This window comes from Anarrhichthys ocellatus, unplaced genomic scaffold (assembly GCF_004355925.1).
Source record: "Anarrhichthys ocellatus isolate YVR2014 unplaced genomic scaffold, GSC_Weel_1.0 scaffold5, whole genome shotgun sequence".
Taxonomy (NCBI): Eukaryota; Metazoa; Chordata; class Actinopteri; order Perciformes; family Anarhichadidae; genus Anarrhichthys; species Anarrhichthys ocellatus.
Genome location: NW_022280035.1, coordinates 4495732 through 4512138, shown reverse-complemented (window position 1 = coordinate 4512138; position 16407 = coordinate 4495732). Strand labels below are relative to the sequence as shown.

General features: G+C 40.0%; 3 protein-coding genes across 6 annotated transcripts; 1 reads left to right on the top strand and 2 right to left on the bottom strand.

The window, feature by feature from the left end:
- Window positions 1–153: 153 nt before the first annotated feature.
- LOC116382409 (calcium-independent phospholipase A2-gamma-like) lies at window positions 154–6454 on the bottom strand. The gene is made up of 9 exons (XM_031845441.1): window positions 6354–6454; window positions 3838–5347; window positions 3585–3737; window positions 3339–3496; window positions 2944–3038; window positions 2651–2822; window positions 2476–2533; window positions 2060–2254; window positions 154–1401 (listed from the first exon to the last, which is right to left on the bottom strand). Exons 2-9 carry the CDS (start codon window positions 5272–5274, stop codon window positions 943–945), a joined length of 2727 nt encoding a protein of 908 aa, XP_031701301.1. The 5' UTR covers window positions 5275–5347; window positions 6354–6454; the 3' UTR covers window positions 154–942.
- A 1713-nt stretch (window positions 6455–8167) lies between these two features.
- LOC116382615 (monocarboxylate transporter 2-like) lies at window positions 8168–16186 on the top strand. Of its 3 annotated transcripts, XM_031845815.1 has the most exons (7): window positions 8168–8254; window positions 10338–10645; window positions 10735–10869; window positions 13620–13850; window positions 14013–14156; window positions 14862–15719; window positions 15834–16186. In XM_031845815.1, the coding sequence occupies exons 4-7, from the start codon at window positions 13634–13636 to the stop codon at window positions 16055–16057; spliced, it is 1443 nt and encodes a 480-aa protein (XP_031701675.1). In that variant the 5' UTR covers window positions 8168–8254; window positions 10338–10645; window positions 10735–10869; window positions 13620–13633; the 3' UTR covers window positions 16058–16186. The 3 variants fall into 3 exon arrangements, with proteins under 3 accessions (XP_031701675.1, XP_031701677.1, XP_031701676.1); XM_031845817.1 differs by lacking the exons at window positions 8168–8254; window positions 10338–10645; window positions 10735–10869 and adding exons at window positions 10934–11513; window positions 11860–11921; XM_031845816.1 differs by lacking the exons at window positions 8168–8254; window positions 10338–10645; window positions 10735–10869 and adding an exon at window positions 10934–11513.
- On the bottom strand, window positions 10049–12899 carry LOC116382616 (uncharacterized protein At5g50100, chloroplastic-like). Of its 2 annotated transcripts, XM_031845819.1 has the most exons (3): window positions 12411–12899; window positions 10656–10840; window positions 10049–10510 (listed from the first exon to the last, which is right to left on the bottom strand). In XM_031845819.1, exons 1-3 carry the CDS (start codon window positions 12592–12594, stop codon window positions 10316–10318), a joined length of 564 nt encoding a protein of 187 aa, XP_031701679.1. In that variant the 5' UTR covers window positions 12595–12899; the 3' UTR covers window positions 10049–10315. The 2 variants fall into 2 exon arrangements, 1 of the variants encoding a protein (XP_031701679.1); XR_004212728.1 differs by lacking the exon at window positions 10049–10510 and having other exon boundaries at window positions 10766–10840; window positions 12436–12899.
- Window positions 16187–16407: the final 221 nt, after the last annotated feature.

The window sequence follows — 16407 nt, the reverse complement described above, 5'->3', positions numbered from 1 at the left end:
GTTGGTTTTATGTGTTCAGTACAGAATAAAAATAAACTTTCATGACAAGAACAAAAGTCTTCATAAATATGAATTTATTCAAAACATACAATAATACAATGCCCGATTGCACAATAATATACTACTTTATCTGTGATGTCACATGAAAGAATATATCACATTCAACAACACTGAGAAGTGCAACATTAACAGAAATAATCAGACAGGGCATTATGTGACATGCACACATTACACATTTTTTTAATAAAGTGCATGAATGTGCTATAAGTGAGGCTTGTTGACAACATCATATTGATTTGGCTCAAAGTAGCCTGCATGTATAACAAGAAGTGGACCAAACAGCAGAAACATATTATGACATGATAACCTTGATGAATTTCAAGAAGCTTAGCAGCAACTATCTGGTTTCTTTGTTTCTCTTTAAGTTGTCAACCCCTTCTGAAGGCTGATGCATTCTGCTGATCAGTAAGCTACATAACTTAATACAACTCACCTAAGTAGCTTGCTTTGTAATTGTGAATTCAGCTGCAAACTCTTCAAATCACATTTTTTTCACAACAACTGATGCCAAAGACAGAAAACTGCAATAAGCAATGACAGCTGTGGCAATCACCAAATTCAATGGCTTCATCTTCTAAAGACCATGAATGTTTGTACAAAATTGAAAGGCAATCAATCCAATAGTTGACAATATAAATCTGTATATAATACAACATCTATATATAATATAAGTCTGGCCAAAATGGTGGACAAACATTGACATTGACATCCATAGAGCCATGGCGCTGGAGTGGCTAAAAAAAACCTAGTTGAAACGACACTTTTGAGGTCTCAACAACAAACCAAATTGCATTAATACATCAGGGTTGTTATTTTGTCCGCTGGGTATCAGTGTGTACTCGGTATGCATTATTGTGTACACATACCTCATACTGTACCTACTCACACCCATCTCTGCTTCATCTCCCAGGCCCTCTCACTCATCCAGTCCTTAGTCCTGCTTGCAGCTGAGCGCTCCGCCCCAAGCACCAAACAGAGCCTTGCCAGTTTGGGCCGGTTTCTCTCAAGGTAGATCTGGTTGTCGCTCTGCAGTTGGTCCAGGGCCTGCGGCCGGCTCTCATCCAGGGACACCAAAGCGCTCAACATGGGGTTGAAGCGGAAGTACACGTCTGGAGCCAGCAGTTCGTCCAAAAGTGTGTGGACCCCTTCGGTGTCAGTAGCACTGCTGATCAGGTTGCTGATTTTGGCCCTCAGGCTGGTGGAGGTGGTAGGTCCCCTCTTAGCATTGTCATAGCGGCCAGTGCCGAGGGACAGCACACACTGGAAGGGCTGGTTGGGCCACAGTAGACGGCTCTCATGGACAGCCAAGGCACAGGGATTGTTCAAGATGATTCCTCCATCCTACAAACACATACAGAAATCCATCTAAAAATGTACAGGACCATTCTAACATCCTGAGCGAAGCTGATTAAAGCTTGAAATACATGATCGAACTCAACAGCTTTAGCAATAACTGCAATTTCATAATACTATATGAAATTGATTAGTAGGCGGGGAGGGGGGCAGAAATATTTTTAATGCAGAGCAGGCAAAGGTCTTCAAACGTTTACTCATCCCAGATCTTTTTTCATCTAAGTTGCATTAAAAACATGGCTGTTGTGTGCACTACCAGTCATAAAGGTGTGTTTGCAGTGGACAACAATCTTGCAATAATTTTAGTAATTAGTGGCTAAGTTAAAATCATTATACCAATAAAACATAATTGGGTTACACCATCTAAAATCCTGTATGCACTTCAAGCTATTAATGGTGAACTACTTTTTCTCTCTTAGTCAAGAGGAAGGACTAAAAAAAAAAGGTATTGATGCTAGGGAGGACCTTGTTTTGTTATGAAGGGACACAGAAGGTTCAGCCCCCCTCCCCATCTAAATTATTTTCACACATTCCCTTATCACTCATTTACCAAATTTCTTCTCTGTCTTTAGCAGCAAAATTTTGAGTCTGTCACTGAAAGCCTGAACTGAAAACTCACTGAAAATGCAGAATAGCAGTTTCCTACCTGGTGAATGTTGCTTTCTATGGGGAACTCCTGGAAGTATCCTGGGGCAGCTGATGATGCTCGCACTGCCTGCCACATCTGGCAAGCTGAGCCTCCTGCGTAGCGGCTGAGAGAGCCAGGCTTGTGGTTGTAGTTGCGGAAGACGAAGGCCTTTGGACTGGTGCCCCAGTTCACCACAGCGCTGACTGCTGAAACCTGAGCAGATGCCAACAATATCCTCTGTGAGATGTGTACAAAACCACGTGCAAACTGCAATTTTAATGCTGAAAATAGAAGAATGGTGCAGATTATATTCTGTTTCACAGTAGCGTGCTCTACTTAATAAGCTGTAACCTCATCAATCCAACATTATTTTATCAGTGCTGTGAGCTTCGTGGTGATTTGACACAAAAATCGTGCAATTGTAGTATTCTTACCTTGGGACTCAACTCATCTCCAGCTGTTTTGATAAGTACTCTATTTCCCAGCTTTTCTCTAAACAGGATGAAAATAGAAAATTCCATCAGACCAGATTGTTGCTGTCTTATTAACATGTTGAGAATATACCACATACACTGGAGTACATAGTGTTAGAATCCATTCTGTGCATACCGTAGTATTTTCTCCCAGGTCTCAGTGTTATAGTAAGAGTGACTCCAGCCCATCTTCATAGTACCGACCAGCGGGTTCTGCCGAAACACTTCAGAGCCAAAACGACGATACATGTCCGCACACTCCTCTAGAGAAAAATGGGTTAGGCCCAGCATGAAGGCTAGAACGGCACCTTTAATAAACACATGCAGAGAACGACAGATGGATTCAGACTCAGAAGCATCGAGAGGTTGTTAGGCATAAATGATATCGTTAATATTGTCTTAGTAACTCTCCGGTCTGTTGTTTGTCACCTGTGCTCACTCCACAGATGTAGTCAAACAGCTGATGGATCTTCTTGCCTGTTTGAGCTTCCAGTAGCTGTAATATCTGCAAAGGCACCACACCTCTGGAAAAGACAGGGACAGAATGTTGAATATCATGAATATTAAGTGAAGAATTAACATATTAAGATGAGTTGATTAAGTCAAGTAGTTCTATACAAAGCACAGTACAGAGACCATCTTAAACAGGGTTCAGCTGAAACGATTAGTTAATAAATATATTAGTGGATAAACACAAAATCAATGAACAACTATTTTGATAATTGATTAATACTTGTCAAAAATTCACTCTTTGCTAGAAGTAAGTTCTCTCTCTGTGTTTTGAACTGTTGGTAGAATGAAACATGCAATTTGAAGTCAGTTACCTTGTGCCACCACCGTCAATTGAGAGCACTCTTATCCCACAACCTTTGACTGGATCCACGTAGCCGATTAGAGCCAAGCTTTCTCTTAAGGCACTCTGCAGCACCTGGTTATCTCTGTAGGTCCGTCGCTTTCTCAACAATGTAACTGCAGTTCTCTCCTGGAAACAGAAACTTCTTTGAGAATTCACTGAGGTCCAATCAGTTTGTCAAACGTTTGTAAAAAATGTTGTTTCACTTCCAACAAACCTGCCACATTATTGCTTTGCATGATGGGTAACGGATGAGATGTTCATTGAGTGCCTCCACGCAGAGAGCCAGAGCTTCTGGAGGCGAAACCTGTGACAGAGTGCCAATCAACCCCCGTGTCATTTCCTCTGCCTGCCTCCGACTCAATACCAGCTGAGAACACACAACCAAAGATTACTAATAAACATTTGGATACAACCTTGCATGCATGTGGCTTAGCTTTTGTAACGATACCACCAATGTTTTTACAAACCTTTTTATTCAGCATTGTCACTGGTGAAGTCATAGCAGGCTTACGAGTCTGATTCGAGGGGCCCAGTTTCAGATAAGCACCCAGCAAGTCAGGGATGGCGCTTGTGGGGTTGTAAAGGCAGTCCATAAAGGACACAGGCTTTAGTCTCTCAGAGGTAGCAGATCCAGGATCCATCTCTGTTAAGAGATTTCCATCAGTGTCCTCATCCAATCCACTTTGACCCTTGAAATACTTATTGATGTGGCCGGCCGTTTGCAAATAGTTATCTCCGAAGTTAGTGGTATTACTGCTGTGGAAAAGGCCTCCTGTTTCATGGACGATAGGTTCGTCCTGCTTCAGCTGTGGCATGGCACCTTGGGTTTGTGAGGTAGATTGTGCTGAAAAGTGTTTCTTGTAAATGCTATTCTTTTCTCCAGGAAGTTCTTCTCTCCTATTTTGATCTTGATCAACTTCTTTGGTAACTTTGGCACCAAAGTATTTATTGATGTGTCTTGCAAAATGGAGGTAGCCCTCCTCCCAGCTGCTGGAGATATTGTTAGTTTCCACTGTTGGCTGATGGGCACCTGATTTGATTTCAGACATTTCAGCTTCTTTAGAATTCATGATGTAAGTGTTTTGCATTTGTCTCTTCTTCAGCCTTCTGTTTTTCCCTCTTGAGGAAGACATGGTTTCCAAATTTTCCTGCATTTGAACTTTCGTAAAACTGCGAGAGAAGACTGAGTTAACGTGACCAGCAACGTAACTGTAGCTCTCTCCAAATCTTGTCGCCAAAGAACTGATGTGAAATAGTTGCAGTCCAAAGTTGTCTTGTTTTGAAGGACTTATTCCAGAGCTATTCTGTGTTTCTTTGCTTTTCAAGGTCTGTGTTGTGTCTTTGCCTGATTTATTTTGCTCTTTGACTGCAGTTTGACTCTGACTACGCCTCTGTGACCTTCCAAGCCATTCTGGAGTTGTGACAACAAGGCCGGCATTTACAGCTAGAGAAACATCCTTTCTCTGGAAATAAATATTAATGTGTCTGGACAATTTTTTAAATGATTCACCAAGACGTCCTCCCAGTGAACTCGAAAGGAAACCATTCTGAGCCTCCTCGTAAATCCCAATTGGAGCGTCAGGTTTGAATGTATTCCTATTGGAGGATGAGTAAAAACGCACTACCTGGAGATGATTCAGTTCTTTGGTATAATCTCTGAGGAAGTGGTTAGAAGCAGAGCCTGCAGCACTGTGGTTTAAATTGTTAAATATACCTTTTCTTGTAAATCTGGACAGATGAGGAGGTGATAGCAGGTAATATCTGTGGAGGTCCAGGCTGAGTGTTGCTTTAGTCAGACGAGGGTACTTTTTAAGAAGGCTCATTAGGTACCTAACTTTGCAGTATGATCTCAATGTCTTGTTCACCGAACTTGAACACAAGTTGGTGCTGAGGTAGCGACCCATGTTTGACCCGGAGTCCAAATGTCATGCTTGAGCTTGCATCGATTTTGGTCGGAGCAGCATTTTCAACAGGAATCTAAGGAAATAGAAGAAATCTGTGAGACTGTTAGCATGGTGATGCTAAATGCTAATATTAGCATGCTAACAAGGTCAGAAGGACAGTGTAGTTTGTTGATGTTTAGCAGTATAATATTTACCATGTTCAGAATCTTAGTTTTGTGTATAAGCATGTGAGCATGTGCTAACTACATAAAACAAAGTACAGTTGAGGCTAATGGTAATGAAATTTTTGGAGGTGTTTGGTCAAAAACGAATGTATTGGACGATTTGAAATTTTGACCTGGCGCCAGATGAAAGATCAGGGTATCAAAATGATTACAATTCATACTCAGGGAACATGAGAGCCTGTACCACATTTAATGGCAATCCATCCAGTAGTTGTAGAGACAATAACAATAAAGAATGACATCCCACTGGTGGCGTTAGGAGAAAAGTCAAGGGATCACCGAAGTCATTAGGATTCATCCTCTACAGAAAACTGGATTCAAATTATACTAACGTCGATCTTCAATTTATCCAAAACAAAAAAAGTACAAACTTTAGATACAAATAAAAGTGTCAAAGCCTCAATCAAAATCAATATCTCTTCTGTTCAGAGAGGGACATTGTCACTGTTAACAGATAGTGTGCAACGTGAGCTGATTGTGTACAAACATTATGTTCCACAACAACACGTCCACCTTTTCAAGAAATCTCAGAGCAAATATATCTGTGTACATGACCTTAATGCCGTCAATAGATCTGCTATTTCTGCAATGTTAGATAGAAATTTGAGAACCCAGAGATCTTTACAAGCATTCGAGCATTTTTCTACTATTCTATTATGTTAAATAAAATGCATTCATGAACACTTTCTGTGGTGCCTTCACAAAGAGAAAGGCAAACAGCTTGACTTTACAATAACCACAGATCTACAAAGGTTGTTTCCCTCTTGAGTGAGGGAAGGTCATGAACCAAAGTAGCTTATAGCTACTCCAACCTTGACAGGAAATGCCAGATAATAACATACACTAAGGATTTACCTCAAAGACAACACCTAGTTCTTCTGTCTTCACAATTCTTCAACCAAGTCTTTGTATTTTGAAATCCAGTACACCACTTTTAACAAACTGTCAGAGGTACTATTTCTTCAGTGTTTTGATACTTAATTCAACCTTTCTCTCATGCAGTACTTAACTCTTATTGGTTGAGCTGGGCTGAGGGGTGGACAAGCATAAACCAATGCTTTGTGAGCCCACACAGGCTTAAAGACATGTGTTGTCACTGCTGACTGCCAGACAGGAAGCTAAAATTGGAGAGGGGGAGACTATTCAAGGGTCTCAGTGAGCTGAAGTTAGCTGCTGCTTACGTCACAGTACAACACAAACACACCTTCCTCGAAAACAAAAAGGCTTCTAAGAAACTGAGCACAACATGTGATGAAAAACGATTACGTCTAATTAAGTTTGTCGTGCTTAATGAATACAATTAAATGCAGTAATGCTTAAGATTCAAGCCTACAAGTTATGTTGCTGTAGGGTATTTTTATTTACTAGTATATACTGAATAATTACAAGGTACAAATTGGTCCTTTTACAACAGCAATGTCATTAAAAAAATAATTTGATAACAAAATAAATAAACAGCCCAATCATGATCTGGCAAATAATCATGACTTCCATACAGCACAGTTCATGAGGAACAATTTCACTCAAGTGTGATTATTTTAAACTTACAAGGACATCTAGTGGCAGCTTCCTGACAGTTTGGTTCTCTATCTGCTTTTGAGTGAACTTAAATCTGCGATGCTGTGCAACACGATATTTGACTTTTTTTTGCATTTTGCTGACTGCATTTATGCAACAGGATATGTGACAGTGTTGTATACAGTACATCATTACTCTCTCTGTTTTGCAGCAAAGCTTTTTCTCTTCACTATCATGTTATGTCAATATTTAACTCAATATCCAAATTTTCTGTTGTCTGCTTATTCGTCTACTACCATTGTTCATGTTAGAAGAAACATGTCAGACTGACTTACACAGAGTTCTTGATGATGAGAATAATAATTTGAATTATTGATCACAAAACGGAGAAAAATGTGTTGATGTGCTGATTTTAAGATGTTTTTTGAAAAAGCATATGCTTTTTAGTCATATTTCTTTGGATGCTAATATTGTAATGGACTGAGTGACGTGTAATGTTAACCTGTTATGTTATAAGTGGTATTGTGTTTACAGGAAGAAGTTGTTCCAGAGTAATGGTTATTGCATTTACTGAGTTCAGGAGGTCAGCCAGGGTCTCATGACCTGTGAAATTGTTAACCCTGTCAATCATTCTAGCGACCTATGGGGGTGGGTGGCTCAATGGAGCGTACCTAGGATTGGCAGAGCGAGTGAGGTGGGATGTTGTTGTTGTCCTGCTAGCCTGTTGAGAGTTACTCTATGCCCGGGTGAGGATTGTCAAACCTGTTAAGAGAACATTTAGCGGTGTTGACTGTTGTTTTGGTGTAGGCTACGGCCCGCAGTAGCTTGTGTACTGTCCAATAATAAATCGAAACAAGCAAGATAACATAACATTATACATACATTTGTGATATTCTGGCCATTTCCAGTTGACTGGAGAACATTGTCTTTGCTTGTATCTTGCAATATCACGATCTCCACTATTCGCACAAAAATTTTTTTTTTTGGGTGGGCGGGTATTTCTAAGAAAGGAATATTCTAATAAGAGCCAAAGTGGTCAATTATTGCCTTGACTTCAAAGATTCTTTATAATACACAGTGAGTATTTCATAGTGGCCAGCAGAAGGCAGGGTGGCGCTTTGCTTCTCCCATGGACTCTCTTTGTGGACGGACTCTCGTTGTTTATTCATTTTGCAGAGCGAAGCTGCACCGAGCAGGGGGACCTGTCACCCGTCTCATTATTTCTCGCCTGTTTACAGGTTTGTGAAGTTTTAAAACTTTAAGAATTATGAACACGTGTTTGATTCAAGTTTAACTTGAACGTCTGATTGGTTTTGTAAGAGTAACGTCAATATGGTTTTGTGAAAGGTTTACTTTCACAAAACCATACTTAATTCAAACTTTCTCTCATGCAGTACTTAACTCTTATTGGTTGAGCTGGGCTGAGGGGTGGACAAGCATAAACAAATGCTTTGTGAGCCCACACAGGCTTAAAGTCATGTGTTGTCACTGCTGACTGCCAGACTGGAAGATAATATTAGAGAGGGGGAGACTATTCAAGGGTCTCAGTGAGCTGAAAATAGCTGCTGCTTACATCACAGTACAACACAAACACACCTTCCTCGAAAACAAAAAGGCTTCTTAGAAACCATGCAGGACATGTGATACAAAACAATTACGTCGAATTAAGTTTGTCGTGCTTAATAGATATAATGAATGCAGTCATGCTTAAGATTAGAGCCTACAAGTTATGTTGCTGTAGGGTATTTTTATTTAGAAGTATAGACTGAGTAACTACAAACGGGTCCTTTCACAGCAGCTACGTCATGAAATAAGCATCTAATTTAAACTGTAACTAACAATGTACAGTTAAAAGGGTGTGAACAATGTCACAGTGGAACATTATTTTACAGTCAAGCATTTATTCATAATCTAAAAAAATGTAACATATGAAACTATTTAGTATGATATCGTTGTCATTTTTTGTAAATATATCATAATTTTAAAACAATATACACTTTTATTTAATTTCGATTGTTCCTGCGTCATTACTCAGTAAAACCATAACTACCCTGCAATTATCAGAAACGTTCTCAGAATTAAATAAAACAACAACACTTGTCATTTATTTCTGCATCAGTCTTAAACACAAAGTGCACCAACCGTCCCTTACTCGCTCACCTTTTGTCGTAGCCAATAAATGATTATTAAGTAATTTGCAAACTGTAATCTAAAGAAAAGAAAACCAAAATACGAGAAGTGTGTAAATCAAAAATGTGTTTGCCTTGTGTCACAGAGTATGTTCTGTCAACATTGCTGTCCTACAGTCACAACTGACAGAACCTTTGACAAGCACACGCTGTTCTGCATTGCAATCGTTACGAGAGGCTCTGTCCACCAGCACACACACATCACTAACAAGGAGTGGTTTGAATTACAAATAGCATGCCAATTCACTCACTTGTTTCCTTGTATGTCAGAAACGCTAGATAATGATTTCACCCATTTTGTTCTGCTGATATCTGTTAAAAGGCACCTTCAAATGAACTGGTCAATCATTATCTGGCAAATAATCAAGACTGCCATACAGCACAGTTCATGAGGAACAATTTCACTCAAAGGTGATTATTTTAGACTTACACTGACATCTAGTGGCAGCTTCCTGACAGTTTAGTTCTCTTTCTGGTTTTGAATGCTGTGCAACATTTCTACCACGGTTTTCTCTATTCTGTATATGTGTCATGGTACGACAGTGTTGTACATTGTACACCATTACCCTCAGTCGTTTGCAGTAAAGCTTTTTCTCCGCATCGTCATGTTTGTCCAGAACTCAAGAGACTCCAGAAGATGGTGATGTTAATGATTATATGTTTTTTTCTATAATACATACATTTTTGATAACCTTCCCATTTCCAATAGACTGGAAAACCTCAACATCCCTATTACTCTCTATTACTCTCACTTTAATTTTTTGGATAAATTTTACTTACTGTTTTCTTTACTTTGACTTAAGCATGTTTAATCAAACTCACGGTCTTACAAGTAAAGACATGTTGCATCAAATGATGGCCTCGAAATATGCATATTTAATAAGGCTGCCAATATTTCCCTTCAGCTAAGAACAACCTTTAAACCTTTGCAGACAGGTTCATAATATATTGAGGGTTAACCGGACAGACCACATGGTATTTATCCAGTTCTTCTTAACGTTCAATTAACTTAAAACATATTACAACTCTGAACAGAATGAGTGGGTTAAAGATAATGACTGAATGGATATGACACAATTAAACATAGTTTATTTTTTCTGTGGTCTCGAATCAATGTGTTTTCTTTTCACAGTGTCCTTTGGTGCACTCTTCCCCACGCCCCGTCCACTTTAAGCGATTCCTGGCAAAGATGGCATAGGACTTGTCCATGAATGGTCTCACAGGTGACCACATCATGAGGCTTCCCAAGCAGCCAAGGCCAACTGCACTGTACATGACTGCAAAAGCTGGTATCCCACGATGAACCTGCATATAAACCTGACGTTAGACAACTGGCATAATACTATATATTTAAAAATACATGTAGGCTAATCAACAAAAATCTTCCAAAATGTCAACCTGACACGCAGAATATTACATTCCCAGTAAAGCTGGCAAAATGTAAGTTTACCTCGTCTTTCTCATCAATCACATGCATTTCCTCCATGGCCATCCTGTAGCTGACATCCTTGTATTTCTCTCCATCGTAGCCTGGCAGGGCAATGTCAATAAAATCTACCTTCCCACGCGGGCTCCTCTGCAAGAACGGGAGGAACTGGATCTCCGTCACACATATAAGACAACGCCCATCAGCACCTGAAACAGAGCAGGACATGAACTCTTTGGTAACTTGCATATTCATGAAAGTGGGATACTAAGTGTTTGAAGCAGATTCGTTGTGTAAACTGTACACCCGTAGAGCTCAACAAAAATATTACAATATATATATATACTTATATTAGATATTAAACATAATGTATTTGGTTTTGTATTACACTAATCAAATTCATTTTTTTATGAATTAAAAAAAAAAAAACAAGAAAGACGTATGACTAAAATAAATTGTATTTCATAAGGGGTTACCTGCAACAGTAACGTTACTAGAAAGACAACTGCAAATAATCTGAACTATATCCACCAGGAAAACATATGGAAACATAGATGGAAACTAAGGACAACCATAATAACTAATAACGCAGTCAGTGAAAAAGTATGACCTGAAAACGAAAGATAAGTCAAAATTAAATGAAATGGTCATTTAAGGCTTTGGATTTAGTATATTAAGTTGCATATCTCAAGCTGCATTATACTATACTGTAATCTTTTTTTCCGAATAACGTCACCTGACATTTAGAGCCAGGTTCAGGATATCTGACGACCCCTAACGTAGCTCACAAGATATTTTCAGTCTCCATTATAGCATCACGGGACAGGACACGAGGCTGCTCGGTCCCACTCACTCCTGGTGTCAAGATTCAGAGACGTTAAGGTGACGAGCTTCAGATACTGACGTGATGTTTGTTTAAAAGTTATGTTAAATGGGAAAAAAAAAAAAAACTTGTTGTTTATCCTCTGGCCTCCACTGTTCTCCAGTGTTGGTCGGGACTCGACTGCAATCCAGCTACGAGTTAGCTCCTAACTTTATGAAAATTGTTACACATTGAACTTTGAGGAAATATCGCTTTCAAAATTAACGTGATTTTCACGCGGTGTGTTTAGAGTTTTTACTCGGAGACAGACGTACCACTCCGTTTTCCTTTTGCTATGTCAAAAAAGAAAAGAAAATGCCAATGCACTCACTTTTTATTTTATCTTTCTTATATTCTGCTATCAAGGCGGCAGAGTGGTGGACTTTCTTTAAGCAAGCATCTTTGACCGAAAGTGGTGCAAGTCTAAGGTACAAACACTTGGCAGGGAAAGTCTTTGTCTGTCAAAGCACTTTGTAATCTCTGTTTTTAAAGGTGCTATATAAATAAAGTTATTATTATTATTATAAAGTTCACCATTCAACTGTCGCATCAGTTTTGTCCAATTTACGTTAATTGGCTCCGTCCCAGCGCTGATTGAAAAACTGAACATTATGCATAAAAGCAAACATTGTGTTGCAATTATTCTGCAGTTTACAAAGGAAAATATCATAAAAATGACTATGAAGAAGTTTAGATAAGATAAGTTAATCATTTATTATTATTTATAACAGCAGCATAGTGCATAGTGCAAACAAGAGACATAGTAAAACAAGATCAAAACAAGTATTATATATAAGTAATACACAGTAAGAAATATTAACTAAGGAAAAAAGTCAAAATCCACAATAACTAAAATACGTTGTTGGTTTTATTGGGCTCCTTCACCAGCATATGCACCTATATGTACAGTATTATACTGTAGTACCACACAGAGAAGTTTACCTTGACACCCACAGACTCCGAGCTGAAGGTCCGATGCTGGTGATGTCTGCAGAGGGCAGGAGCCACTCTAATAGCCGCCTTTGAGTTGGACGTCAACGTTACACAACCGGGCAATCTGGTCAAACCCGAGACTAAACATACTCTCATTTGGGACAACATCTCCAAACATATACACTGGACCAACCACAGCGGCAAAGTTACAGATTAAACAGGCAGATAACTGGCTACACAGATTACTGCACTGACGTTAGCAGCCAACAAGGCATGCGTTGCACAAGCGGTTGAGTAGCACAAACAGAGGTCACTGGTGTTCAACGCAAACGCTCGACAGAAAACATCTGAAACTGTCTCGCGTTCGCTTATTTAGTAAAATAAAGTAACATTCATTTAAACTGTATCAATGAATTAGTCGCAGCAGCAGCAGCAGCTGACCGGGAGAGCGTGACGGAGGGAGGCGTGGTGACTGTGTCGCTCCAGAGTAGTGATATTCTTGCGAGAGGTCCCACTCTGTTGTTTTTTTAAACAAGCCAAATGTCAGCGGAATTAAGGGGAACGCTCGTTTTTAAAGATAACCCATTTCTCATAGGGGATATCTTTTATTGGTCTTTTGGGGATAGATACATTGTTTGTAAGTTTAATGGTTTAGTGTTATTTGAGAATGTATTCATTTACTAAAGATTTCTCAGTGCTCTTCATAATTATTTCTCAATAGCTGAAACAAATTACTGGGGTATTCTGGTTATATTCTAAGCTAATATCTCCTCGTCATTTTAGTTAAGATAAAAGACAGCTTATTTTGTTGGCATTCAACAGCCACAAGTCCCGCAAGGCTTCGACGGAACATCTGTGGCTGAGACTCAAGCGACTCATGTTCTTGTTGAATGCAAACAAAATAAATGTTGTCTCCAGGAGGGCTGTTGCTCTATATGGTCACTTGTGTTTGGCATGCAAGCACACGTGATGAGATCAAAGGCCTTAATTAAAGCAGGGTCCTCCTGTTGTGAGGCAGCCACAGCCTCTTACAACAAGGTTCATAGCGTGACCATTACGGTTTCAGGGATCGTGCAGAGGTGAGCTCTTGTGATTAAGGTCTGCAGCATGTAAGAATTACCACAGCTTTGAAAATGTGCACTTTTTTGTTTTTTTTAACTCTGCTTACTTCTTTTATCTGTTCTTACTTTCAGCCGGTGGATCGAACATGCCCCCTGCAGCAGCAACCAAAGTAGGCCACACACCACCAGATGGAGGCTGGGGCTGGGCTGTTGTCTTTGGCTCTTTCATCTCCATAGGATTCTCCTATGCCTTTCCCAAGTCCCTCACCATCTACTTTAAGGAGATTCAGGAATATTTTTCCGTCTCCTACAGCGAGATTGCCTGGCTGTCCTCAGTCATGCTCGCTTCTATGTATGCTGGAGGTCAGTGGCAATCATACATTTTCATGTTTCCCCATCTACATTCTGGATGAGCAAAGTTATTCTGTCATACATTTGTTGTCCTTTTTATTTAACCAAAAACAGCTGTAAACCTTCAGTGAAAGAAGGTACCAAGAAAATGAGATATGTCTCTTCTCTGTGCAGGACCTGTGAGCAGCGTACTGGTCAACCGCTTTGGCAGCAGACCTGTGGTCATGGTCGGTGGGCTCATGGTCAGCGCTGGCATGGTGCTTGCTTCTTTTGGCCAGACTATCATGCATCTGTATTTGTGCGTTGGAGTTATTGGTGGTAAATACCATTTAAGTTTTTTTAATAATAATCACAATAGATGAGCAAGTGTTTGCTAGTAGTTTGCTTAAGCTTATGTTTAAGTTTGCTGCTGTTCTTTGTAACGTTTGCTTTATGTTGCCTGGTTGTGACCAGCTGACAAAGGGAGGATGAAGGACTTTTTTGATCATCAGTCAGTCCACTAGTGATGTTTGTGCCTACAGCTATTGTAACGGGTCTGTGGGGGGTTAACTTCCACCTTCTGTGCAATGTGTAAACATTTTTCTAAAAAAATCCCCACATGCTTGCATGTACGCCAGAACACACGATCATACTAATACCACCAAGTAAACAAAGACTTAAAACTTAAATCTCGTGCAGGCGCTTCACCTACTGAGGCACAGAAAATAACTCTACAGACGTGAAGTGGCCGATTTTCTCTTGGAATTAGAAAGTATTCGACCCCTATGGCCATAAAATGAAACGTGTCAAAAATAGTAATTAGGGCTGAAACAAACAATTATTTTCATTACCGATTCATCTGCAGATAACTTTTTTTGATTTGTCAAATCAATTCATTGTTGTATAATTATATTATCATTTTTATGGTGTAGTTTTCTAAGTTTTTATTTAAAATCAAAATCAGAATTAATCCCTGGACAACGTGTGACACTGAATATTAATATTTGAATAGGCTTAAGTTATTATTTGGTATTTTTTCAACAGGTTTTGGACTCGCCCTCAACCTACAGCCGGCCCTGACGATCATAGGGACCTACTTTAAGGTGAAAAGGCCGATGGCGAACGGGCTCGCCATGGCAGGAAGTCCAGTTATTCTATTCACTCTGGCTCCTCTCAATCAGTTTCTGTTTGATTCTTTTGGCTGGAGAGGGAGCTTCCTCATCCTGGGATCCATCGTTTTGAACTGCTGTGTAGCTGGCGCTTTGATGAGACCAGTCAATAAAAATACCCAACCAAAGACTGAACCACCAGAGCGTAACAAGGCATCTGCTGTGGAAGCTGCTGCTTCAGACACCAGTGAGCAGTCTGCTGACCTCCTGACTGGAGAAAACCAAGATGTGAGCAAGAGGCAGGGCTGTTTGCACACGTTCATAGATCTCTCACTTTTCAAACACCGGGGCTTCCTCATTTATCTCATCGGTAATGTGGTCATGTTTTTTGGGTTTTTCGCGCCTGTGGTTTTTATGGCTCCGTATGCAAAACATCAAGGGATTGATGAATATTCAGCAGCTTTCTTGCTCTCTATTTTTGCTCTGGTGGACATGTTTGTGAGACCATTAACTGGCTTCATTGGCAACAGCAAGTGGATTCGGCCACGGATCCAATACTTTTTCAGTTTTGCAGTTTCATTCAATGGTGTGTGCCACCTTCTATGCCCACTGTTACCTGGATATGAGGGTCTGGTTGTGTATGCGATCATCTTTGGTTTGGCATTTGGGATGGTTTGTGCACTGCTTTTTGAAGTTCTGATGGACCTTGTTGGAGCTCATCGCTTCTCCAGTGCAGTTGGACTTGTCACCATTATTGAGTGTGGACCGGTGCTTCTTGGACCTCCACTTTCAGGTTTGTGTACTTATGAGACATTGATTTTTTTTTTTTTAATTTCAGATTATAAGTCCATAAACAAAATGTGGGAATTGATATGGTGACCAATGAAGTGTGCATCTTCTCTTTCAGGAGCTCTGGTTGATATTTACGGGGAGTATAAATCCATGTACTATGCGTGCGGACTGTTTATGCTGGTGCCTGGCATATATTTCTTCATCATGCATTACTTCAACTACAAGAAACTGGACGAGGAGCAGAGGAAGAGTGTGGCTGTGGGGTTGAGGACTTGTGAAGAGGCAGTAAAACTTAAAACGGGCCACGATGGTAATACAGCACATGAAACAGATGGATGAACATGCTGAGTATGATTTTATTTTCATGGATAGACAGACGACACTGCACAGGCTTTAATTCAATTCAATTCAATTCATTTGTAGAGCCCAAAATCACAAATTTGCCTCAGAGGGCTTTACAACATCCTCTGTAACAGGACCCTCGCATCGGAACAGGAACCCCCCCCCCCCTCAACCAAAAAAAAAATTACACGGGGGAAAAAAAGGGAGAAACTTTAGGGAGAGCAACAGAGAAGGGATCCCTCTGCGAGGATGACCTGAAGTGCAGTAGATGTCATGTGTACAGAATGAACAACATAATAGAACTACAACACAGTCAATGCATATGACATAAATGATTTATATGAGTA

Coding starts and splice junctions, on each gene's coding strand:
- LOC116382615 (XM_031845815.1), top strand. CDS start 13,634: ATGCCCCCTGCAGCAGCAACCAAAGTAGGCCACACACCACCAGATGGA. Junction 13,851..14,012: donor CGCTTCTATGTATGCTGGAG/GTCAGTGGCAAT, acceptor TTCTCTGTGCAG/GACCTGTGAGCAGCGTACTG. Junction 14,157..14,861: donor GTGCGTTGGAGTTATTGGTG/GTAAATACCATT, acceptor TTTTTTCAACAG/GTTTTGGACTCGCCCTCAAC.
- LOC116382616 (XM_031845819.1), bottom strand. CDS start 12,594: ATGTTGTCCCAAATGAGAGTATGTTTAGTCTCGGGTTTGACCAGATTG. Junction 10,841..12,410: donor CTTCTCTGTGTGGTACTACA/GTATAATACTGT, acceptor GCTCTGTTTCAG/GTGCTGATGGGCGTTGTCTT. Junction 10,511..10,655: donor TGATTGATGAGAAAGACGAG/GTAAACTTACAT, acceptor GTTTATATGCAG/GTTCATCGTGGGATACCAGC.
- LOC116382409 (XM_031845441.1), bottom strand. CDS start 5,274: ATGGGTCGCTACCTCAGCACCAACTTGTGTTCAAGTTCGGTGAACAAG. Junction 3,738..3,837: donor TGACAATGCTGAATAAAAAG/GTTTGTAAAAAC, acceptor GTGTGTTCTCAG/CTGGTATTGAGTCGGAGGCA. Junction 3,497..3,584: donor GCAAAGCAATAATGTGGCAG/GTTTGTTGGAAG, acceptor TTCTGTTTCCAG/GAGAGAACTGCAGTTACATT.